The 11,207-nt window shown below is 35.4% G+C and overlaps 1 protein-coding gene across 1 annotated transcript in view; it reads right to left on the bottom strand.

Annotated features, from left to right (window-relative positions):
- Positions 1 to 11,207, bottom strand: part of RPS6KA6 (ribosomal protein S6 kinase A6) — a 168,045-nt gene that overhangs the window by 124,392 nt on the left and 32,446 nt on the right. The window contains exon 2 of the mRNA XM_006082809.3: positions 3,622 to 3,681. Within this exon, the coding sequence (XP_006082871.1) occupies positions 3,622 to 3,681 (60 nt within the window). The remainder of the gene's footprint in view (positions 1 to 3,621; positions 3,682 to 11,207) is intronic.

Genomic DNA, 11,207 nt, shown 5'->3' with positions numbered 1-11,207 from the left:
TGCTTTTAGAATCATTTTCTACCCTTTGACTTTAAGACTAACTTAGTTTTTTGTTTTGTTTTTTTTTCACCTAGGATGTGTTTCCCAAAGGCAGCATATGGTTCAGTTTTGTTTTTTTATCCAATCTGTTACTCTGTGCCGTTTTATTGGTGAACTTAGTCCATTTACATTTAGGGTAATTATTGATGTACTAGAGGCCCGGTGCATGAAATTCTTGCACTCAGGGTGGGGTCCCCTCAGCCAGGCCTGCACCCTCTTGCAGTCCCAGAGCCCTCGGGGGATGTCTGACTGACAGCTTAAGCCCGCTCCCCATGCGACATCCTTAGCACTCCCACCACCACCACTGCACTTGCCAGGCTTCTGGCTGAGCAGTGCTACCCCTGTAGAAGCTCACTGACTACTAGAGGGACATGAGAGATACATGTCAAGAATGTCTTCTAAAATTATAAGCATAGGACTTAAAATAATAGGTACATTTTATAAGGTACATTTTCAGGTAAATATAACATTTACATATCTGGGTAATATAGATACAAATCAATTTAGAGACAACATATTGTTGTCTTTGGGCTAATGGAATCAACCAAAAATCTAATAGTTAAATGAATCTTCTTTTGAAATTCCTAAAATATTGGTAGCATTAAAAATATGTATTTTATTTCCAGGCATAACCACCATTCCATACAAACTTTAAAAGTAAATGTAAGTGGACAATAAACTAACAAAATAGAATACATCTATTCTTGTTTTAATAACATAAATAATTAACTCTTATCAGTCATCTACTAAAGAAAAATCTTAACATATTTTTTCTAACATAGACATTGTTGGGAGCAATAGAGGACCAGGTGGTAAAATATGATATCAGATATCTTTCATTAGTGACCTATTACTTAGTACTTCCCAAATTGAAGGCTGTCTTGAGAAGTGGAATGATTCCTCATAACAACTCTTTAACATATTAAAATTGAATTAATAATAATTCAATCTTGCTAATTGTGTGATAGATATACATGTAATTTTGGAAGCATTTTATTTAATTTTTCTTGTTTTAACTGAAGAAAAAAGAGCAAATGACCATGAAAGTCTAAAGTTACAAAAATTGAGATGGAGGGAACTGGTTGTCTAAATTAGTCAATTGCAAAACATTAGGCCTCATATGCAATAACTGAAGTTCAAATTTTAAGAACAGTCTTTAAAGAATCTATACATCATAAAGCAGTTTCTATAATCCTCTATTATTTAAAACAAAGACAACCACAAAAACACATAGCTTAATAGGAGGTCTGTCAAGAGGAATGTATTCTTTGTTCCTCTTAATCTCTAAGGGAAGGACACAGCAGAAGGACAAGTTCTCAGTACAGCATATCTCAGTAAATAGTTACAGACTTCTTGTTAAGCTATGAAAGGCTGTTCTCATTCTACAAATGTTGCTCTCATTCCACTGATAACCGCCATCCAAACAAGTCTGGGAAAACTGTGTGGGTAAGGGTCCCAGCCTTGCTAGCTTCTTCAGGTACAAGGACCTTGCCAGCTTACAGTTGGCCCCCAACAGGTATATACCTGAAGAAACCCAAAACACTAATTCAAAAGTACAGTGAAAGAACGATGTTATAAGTTTAGATAACTCAGGCCACAAATTAAATCAAAACTTGACACCCCTTTTTAGCAACTGAAGGTGATTGCCTAATGTAAATCATATTAGCATCTAGCATGAATTTTAGTTTTACAATTAAAATTGTACTTCCTGGTTCATTTTTTATTAAAATTAGACAGGCAAATATTTAACAATAACCCTATGATTATGTATATGTGTTCATGTTGGTTACACATGCATATATATATATATATATATATATATATATATATATATGCTCATGTACATGTTTTTTCCTTCCTACTGTGGTGTGGGACATGGTATTTCCCTGTTAATTTATTAATATTGACACACACCCTTCCCAACTACCTTTTGTATTTCCTTACACTCTAATCTTTTATAAACTAGCAACATAATTATTACTATGACTTTTAGTGCATACGATCTATATATAAAGCTCTAGATGATAAATATTTATCTAGAAAGATAAATACGACATGATCTCACTCATTTGTGGAATATAATGAATAACATAAACTGATGAACAAAAATAGATCCAGATACAGAGAAGCATCGAACAGACCCTCAAACCTCAGAAGGAAGGCAAGGGAGGATGAGAAGGTGGGTAAGAGATCAACCAAATTACTTGTATGCATGCATATAAGCATAACCAATGGAAACAGATAGTAGGGGGGTGAGGGAATATGCTGGGGGGCAGAAGCACACGGCACGGGGAGAGGTCATTGAGGGGAAAAAGAGACATATGTAATACTTTTAACAATAAAGTATTTTTAAATACTATATCTGAGGTTCCTTCCAGCTTAAAAAAACTATAATTCTACAAAAGTATCCACAAAAAATGAAAAGTATAAAATAACAACATAAACAGAGATGGCTACCTTAGTCCGACCCTCCCTAAAATCTTAAGATCACTCTTCTGTAAATCTATATCTTGTAACATGAAAGACTAGTACATAGGCCTTGCATAGAATAACCTAATAGTTATGCATTCTTTAAAACTAGTGAGGAATTTCCAAAATAATTTAGATATAATCCTTTTTGAAAGCTAGCAATGAATTTTAAATGACCTCAGGTTTTCCTTGTAGTTAAATATTTCCATATTACATCTCCTTTCTACCCTAAAGTTGAATACAATCTTATTTAGTTTTTTTTCACTTTTTGTTGTATTTCCTTTATGTACGTATAGTTAGTATATGATATCATATTAGTTTCAGGTGTACAATATAATGAATCAATATTTATATACCTTACAATGTGATCACCAACTCCCTGAATTTAGTAATCATCTGTCACAGTACAAAGTTATCACAATATTACTGATTATATTACCTTCACCTTTTTCGTCCATCTTCCTACTCATTCCCCTTTGGTAACCATCAGTTTGATCTGTTTCTATGAGTCTGTTTTTGTTTTGTTTGTTCATTTGTTTTGTTTCTTTAGAGTCCACAGATGAGTGAAAATGTAATTCAGAGAATTATGTATTTTAGTAATGTAGTTACTCATATACTAGCAAGCAAAAATTTCACCCATTATACTCAAAATTTCATGGCATGTAAATTATATCACAATAAAGTTGTCTTAAAAATTCATGTGTAGCCCTGGCCCGTATGGCACTGTTAGTTGGGCATCATCCCATACACCGAAAGGTGGCGGGTTTGATTCCTGATCAGGGCACATGCCCAGATTGAGGTCTCAATCTTCGGTAGGTGATGTGCAGGAGGCAGTTGATCAATGTTTCTCTCTCACATCGATATGTCTCTATCTCCCTTCCTCTCCTTCCTCTCTCTCTAAAAAATAAAAATAAAAATAAAAATGTCATGTACAAGAGTTTCTGACAGGAAAATGTGTCTTATATTTTGGCCTGCTATTATTTTGTTAATAATTGGATTTGTTTATTACTAATGTACCTGAATAAACTTTAATTGACAAAAGATTTTCTCCTTTCCCATTATTCTTTCCTTTAATTCTAAGATGTAGCTTAGTAAGTTAACATGAGTACTCACTTGGCAAGAATCTGCTTCTCCCTCTTCCATTGGCTCATCAACCATTTTAAGATGATTTACCTGCAAAATATTGTTCAAAAACTTAAGTTCAAGCGTACTAGAACAAGAGTAATAATTTTAAAAAATCTAACCTTACGCATTTCCCTTCACAAGCAAACAAGATCCACACTTACTGAAACACAAAAGGACAAAGGACACATAGAAGGTAATTAGAAAAGAAGCTTTATTAATATAGTTTCCATATAGTCATTGAGAATACTTGAATTTCAGTGCTATATGTTTCATTTCATATTGGTTAGAGCTTTGCTATGATGAATGAAGATAAACTAAACATATGACGTGTACACTCATTAAGACAGTCCCCAACCAAATGTTTATGAGACGGGGTAAAAAGCCACAGAAGAAATTTATGGTGTGAATATATTCAAAGCAAGTTAGGATGGGAATAGTTTTAATTAACTACATTGCTGTGAATCCCTTCCCTTTAATTCAACTTTATTAAAATCCGAGTTACTCTATAGAAGAATAAACTGTAGAAGTAAAATGTAAGTGGTCATGGGAAAATTATTTTAACATACAGAGCACAGTAGATAATAATATTTACTCTTCAAACATTACTTCAAGAAAGAGTAAGTGTAGAGGGCTAAGATCAAGAGTCCTCAAACACTAGCCCATGGGCCAAATGTGGCCTGCTATATCTGTTTTATAAATAAAATTTTACTGAAATGCAGACACATCAATTGTTTCCATATTATCTATGGCTGCTTTCTCAATGCAACAGCAGAGTTGAACAATTGACAGAGCCCTATGCATGCAAAGCCTAAAATATTTACTATTCGGCACTTTACAGAAAAAGTCTACCAACCACCAATCTAAGATGTTTGAAAATTAAGCAACAGGAAGATGATCTAGAAAAAAATAATTTTCACCAATTTCTATTTATGAGTCCACAGAAAAGTAAAAAATAAAAATAGGAAAGTAAAGTACATAACCTTTGGTGACAGCCACGATGGAATAAAGCTATCTTGCCTATGATTATAAACTGAAGCCTTTAGACAAAACACAAAAGGGATCTACCTAAGTACTCTGAAAATTAAGCAATAACAAGCAGTTTAAGGAGGGAGACCAAAATTTGAAGAATAACAGCAGTGTAGTGAGTTTCCTGAGTTTATTTTCCACCTTTATCTCCTGACTTCGATCCAAAGAGAGACTGATTCACAACACTCTACAGTGAGAATAAGCAAAATTTTCAAGAGAAATTCCACTTTCTGAACAGAAGACTAGGGAAAGATACACTTTTGAGCAGGTGAGCATAAGAATCCCAATTTTTCTTTTTTCCCATTTTTCTTTTGACTCCCAGTCCTGCTCCAAGGCAAGCCCCAATCAAGAGAAGACCTATATATCTAGTCAGAGGAACCAAAAAAAGAGGCCCATATAATAAGAAAAGTATGAAGGTAATCACTGTTATTGTTTTATCCTCTCTTTCACTTCAGTCCAAGGGTAGCCCCAAAAGTTCAGAGTTGTGTGACAGCATGAGAGGCTAAGACCCTGAGAGAAACTCACATTTCTGGTCAGAGGAACAATGATAAAGGACCCATGGTAACTGGAGAATCCATGGAAGAAATTATGGGGAGATTAAAATAGGAGGAGGAGATCCCCTAATTATATGTATGAAGAGACAGAAGTCCTAGTTCCAACAACTGTATGGTTATATAAATTGTGTTTCATTAAAGCTGATTTTAAAAAATGAATGTTTCCAAAATGTGGTGAAATATATAAATTTACAGTTTAAAGAAGCTCAATGAACACCAAGAAGAATATAATCAAAGAAAGCCACCCCAAGACATTTCTTAATAAACTCTAAACCAAAAGGAAAAAGAGGAAAAATATTGAAATCAGTGAGAGGAAAAACAACATGTTACATAAATATCAAATTAAGTAACTACAGATTTCTCATGAGAAGTCATGGAGGTTAGAAAACCATGGCAGAATATTTACCTGAGATAAATATAAATTTATGTTAACACAAAAAAACTATACATGAATGTGTATAGCAGCTACGTTCATAAATATCAAAAACTGGAAACATTCCAGATGTCCTTCAACTGGTAAGTAGATAAATAGAAAACCATTCATCAATTAAAAGGAAAGGACTATAGATGCTTGTAACAAAATGGATAAATCTTAAATGCATAACAGTAGTGCAGTGAGTTTCCGGAGTTTATTTGCCACCTTTATATCCTGACTTTGATCCAAAGAGAGGCTGATATTTCTTAAATATTGTAAGAAAACAAATATATGACACTGAAAAATTCAAAACTATAGGGAAAATTTTCATATCAATGATTTCTAGGGGAAGGGGGTAGAAGAAGGAGAATACTATTCAGCAATTAAAAGAAATGATCTATTAATACATTTAACAACATAGATGAATCTCAAATACATCATTATAAATAAAAATAAAACAGTCTGAAAAGACCACATACTTTATGATTCCACTTATATGTCATTTTGGAAGAGGTAAAATTATAAATTATGGAGAAGAGATTAGCAGTTGCCAAAGGTTAGGCCTTGGAGTATGGCTATACTACAAAGATGCAGCAATGGGAATTTGGTAGGGACTATTCTGTATCTTTTTTTTCTTTTTATATAATTTTTTTCTTTATTGATTAAGGTATTACATATGTGTCCTTATTCCCCCTTTGCCCTCCCCACCCCCCATTCATGCCCTCACCCCCCTGGTGTCTGTGTCCATTGGTTAGGCGTATATGCATGCATACAAGTCCTTTGCTTGATCTATCCCCCTCACCCCTACCCTCCCCTTACTTCCTTCTGAGGTTGATGGTCTGATCGATGCTTCTCTGTCTCTAGATCTGTTTTTGTTCATCACTTTATGTTGTTCATTATATATTCTGTATCTTGATTATGTGTTGTTGACATAACTCTAGGCATTTGTCTAATATCAGAACCATACTTGAAAAAGAGTGAATTCACTATACTAGTAAGTTTTAACATAAATGTATTAAGAAGTAAATTACAGTACCCAGCATTATTTATTTGACTAGCATCTTTCTTCTAAAAACTGAATGAGGACTAAATAAAGTCACCAATAATGTCTATTTTGCTAATTGATCCATCAGTCCTTATCTTACTTGATCTTGCTGTATCAAGCCAAAGTTGACCAATCTCTCCCATTTGAATCTTTGGCTTCTGTGATAACATATTTTCATTTTCTTTTACTCTAATTTCTTTGCTCTTTTTAAATATCCTTAAAATATTTTAGATCCTCAGGAAATGGATTTTGGTCTCCTTCTCATCTCATTCTACATTCTTTTTCCAGGCAGCTAATTTATCAACATGACTCACATTTACTGAGATTTCTCTTCTGAGCTCTCAACCCATATATCCAACTGCCTAATTGACATTTACACTTGCTTATCTCACATGTCTCTCAAAAAATAACCAATACAAAAAGGAATTTGTTAACCCCTCAAACACACACACACACACACACACACACACGCTTTCCTCCAGGGTTCTCAATTTCAATACATAGATAGCACCATCTACCAACTTACCTAAAAAGCACAGATAGACTGGGGGATTAAAAAAAACCTGTGATGGATTTATCATTAACATATAGGAAAAGTACAATAAATAAAACAGTCCACAAACCAATATTAACATAGAATTCTGATAATTGAAATGTCACTACAAAATGACTCTCAGGAAGACACACAGAAAAATATAATACTTGTTTTCCTGTTACCTTAGTTACTGTTCACTTCCCATTAATACCATCTTAGGACCAACTTATCATAAACTGTGGGTCCGAAGAAACTAGAAATAAAATGAGTCTAAATGAGCCAAATGGGTCACTGTATCCCAAAAATCATTTCAATCTACATAAATAGCCTTTAAAAACAGACATTCCATTTGTCCCACCTCAACTACATTTAACAAGGTACCAGGTTGTCATCATAATACTCATCCCTATAGAGGACCTCAGTATTCATTGATATTTACTAAAATATAAATAATTTTTACCTGTATGAAAACAAATTATTTTCAGAATTCTATGGGACATTAAACATTTATTTCAAAAGTAACATTTATCATTTGAATAGAAAAGCAGATATGCTGATTCCCCCAATTAAGTGCCAAATAGGGAAAAATTATTTCCTATAGATGACTCTGGAAAGCTTATGAACAGTTATAAAGGTAGTAATAATTTACTCAGATACTCCAAAACCCAAGTTAACAGACTCTTCTAATGAAGAATTCTTTAAAATTATTTTCATCCTCTCAGAAAATAATGAAATAGATCACTTTAATAGATTCTTGACAAATAGAAATACTAAAGTGAGTTGCTATACTCACCTGATCTCAGAAAATCACATGGGTCATCTCAAACCTGTCATTTTCTTACTACTAATGACAAAAGCAGCTCAATGCAGAAAAGTGAACTGAGAAAAATGTATTTTCCTCTTATATCCTTAAAAATGGAGGTGGTGTGAAAAATGAACATATTAAGTACATACAGTTTTATAAAAAGGTTGTTATCTGGCCACAATAACGCTATTAAGCATACACCTGTTCCTCTGTATTAAACTCAAGATCATTTAACAGAGCTCATAGCTTGGTGCTGAAAGATATACTGAAGAAGGAAGTGAAGAGATAAATAAGAACAAGGTACACAGTAAGTGAGAAGACATATGGGTGACAAATTATTAACAAAACGTATATAAGACACAAACCCTCACAACAAACATTATAAACTTTCAAGCAGTCTCCAGGATCCCCAAATTCCACCTAGTAATCAAAAGCACTATATTTATAAAGACCCAAATGTTAGAAATGTTTAAGAAGTTCACATCTAGAGGAAAATTTCCCTCTCCAATGAGCTTCACAAGTTAGCCACTGACAGATATGGAAAGATATTTTTTCACTTCCTTTAAATAACTACAGCAAATTAGATCTAAACTTCCAGGTAGATTCACATCTGCCTAGAATAAAGGTTTATGTGCATACATTGAATTAAGCCCATGACAAAATAAAAGAATCCTCCCAGTTCACCAATAAAGCAGACAAATCCTAAAATGGACCTGCACAATCCTCATCTCTTGCTGCTCATGCCCTTGCATAATCCTCATATCTTTGAGTGTGGACTGCACCTGTGTCTTGCTTCCAATGAACAGAATATTGAAAAGGGGATGGGATTTCATTTCTATGTTACCCTATATAACAAAAGCCTAATATGTTAATTGTCCAGTCATCTGCTCAACCAATCAAAGTGTAATATGTTAATTATATGCTAAGGCCACTCAACGGCTCGCTATGATGTACACTGACCACCAGGGGGCAGATACTCTGACCAGTAGGTTAACTTGCTGCTGGGGTCAGGCTGAATGGGACTGAGCCAGACAGGCCGGACACACCCTGGAGCCCTCCAGTGGTCCCTCCCTGGCTGGCCAACCTCCCGTGTCCCTCCCCGACCCTGATCATGCACCGGTGGGGTCCCTCGGCCTGGCCTGCACCCTCTCGCAATCCAGGACCCCTCGGGGGATGTCAGAGAGCCACAGGCCAGGCCAAGGGACCCAATTGGTGCATGAATTCGTGCACCAGGCTTCTAGTGTTATATAAGACTCAAGACACTCTCTTTACTGGCTTGATTGAAGTGGCTGAAGAAGCCCACATGGCATGGCAGCCTCTAGGCATTGAGAGCAGCCTCCAATTAATATCCAGCAAGAAGCCAGGGTCCTCAATACTACAACCACAAGAAAAGGAATTCTTCCAAGAATCTGAGGAATTTTAGAAGTAGATTCTTATCCAGTCAGGCCTCCAGAAATGAATGTAGGAGAGCTGAAACTTTTATTACAGTTTATGGGACCCTAAGAAGAATATCTAGTTGAGCAATGCCTGAAGTCTTGACTCATAATAACTGTGAAATAATAAATATGTCTTAGTGTAAGCTGCTAAATTTTTTATAATTTGTTATGAAACAATGGGTAATTAATACAATCATTACTATTGAACAAAAGTGTGATTTTAAATTATCCTCTAAAATGAACTTTGTGAAAAAATTATAGTTTAATACTTTTAGAATATATCTTTTATTATTAAAATCATGTATTTGTTCTCATTTGGTAGACATAAAACTATAAATTTACATACCAGTAAATGAACTAGGAAAAATAATCAAATAGAGCAAATTTTCTGTTAAATAAAGTATAATAGGACTACCCAATTAATTTTGGTTTTAATTAACTTAAGATTGAGCAGTTATATTTTCATCTTTTATCCTGCTTTCTGAAAAAATCAATTACTAATTTAATAAGCACAACATATAGAACATAATATAATGGTCCTTCAACAATAAGAGATATTGAGCTACCCTTTGGACAAGAATTATCGACGATGCAGATTTGTTGGTATAAATTCAGCAGAAGATAAAGTATAAATTCAATGTACACTAACCTACAGCATATCCTGGGACTTGCTTTTCAAATAATTCTACCACAGGTGAGGGCTGGGGAAACTGGAACCTTTATACACTATTGTTGGCAATGTAAATAAAATGTTACGACTGCTACCAAAAACAGTATGCCCACTTTCACCACTCTTATTCAACATAGTTCTGGAAGTCCTATCCAGAGAAATCAGGCAAGAAAAAGACATAAAAAGGCATCCAGATTGGAAATGAAGAAGTAAAACTATAACTCCTTGCAGATGACATGGTACTATATATAGAAAACCCTAAAGTCTCCACCAAAAATAAAAATAAAAACTATTAGAAGCAATAAACAAGTAGTAAACTTTCAAAATACAAAATCAATGTACAAAAATCCACTGTTTTCCTCTATGCTAACAATGAAAATTCAGAAAAAAAGAAATGAAAAAATCAATTCTTTTGGTAATTGCAACATCTACACTAATAAAAGAGAAACATGCAAAGTAACCATCACTCCGCCACTCCACTACACCACAAGCCATGCCCACCAGCCAATCAGAAGCAGGTATGCAAATTAACCCAACTAAGATGGCAGTGGCCATGGAGTTGGAGTGAGCAGGAGGCTTGGGTTGCCCCTGGATATGGAGGAAGCCAAGCTTCCTGCCTGCCCTGGCTGGCCCTGGGCTCTGCTCAAGGCTACAAAGTTTCAATTATAGAAGATAAATAAATCCCAGATACCTGCTTCCAGCCCGCCCTGGCCTCCCTCAAGGACGCGCTGAAAAAAAAAGAAAAAAAGAGGCTGGGAGCTTGGGTTGCCACGGAGGTGTGGCCAGCCTGAAAACGGCCATCAGTCCCTCACCCAGACTGTCCAGGCACCCCAGCAGGACCCCCACCCTGATCCAGGACACCCTTTAGGGCAAACCACCCGGCCCCCACCTGTGCACCAGGCCTCTATCAATACTAATAAAAGGGTAATATGCTAATTAGACTGGGAGACCTTCCAGGAGACCTTCCAGACGTTCTTCTGGACAAAGCCATGGTGGCAGGGCCGAGATAGAAGTGGTTAGAGGCCAAGAGGGGAGGGCAGTTGTGGGTGATCAGGCTGATGGAGGGCGGGCCATTGGCGGTAAGCAGA

The sequence above is a fragment of the Myotis lucifugus genome, unplaced genomic scaffold, assembly GCF_000147115.1.
Source record: "Myotis lucifugus unplaced genomic scaffold, Myoluc2.0 scaffold_4, whole genome shotgun sequence".
In the NCBI taxonomy this organism is placed as follows: Eukaryota; Metazoa; Chordata; class Mammalia; order Chiroptera; family Vespertilionidae; genus Myotis; species Myotis lucifugus.
Note: the sequence above shows the minus strand (reverse complement) of the source record. Positions and strands in the feature narration are given on the sequence as shown.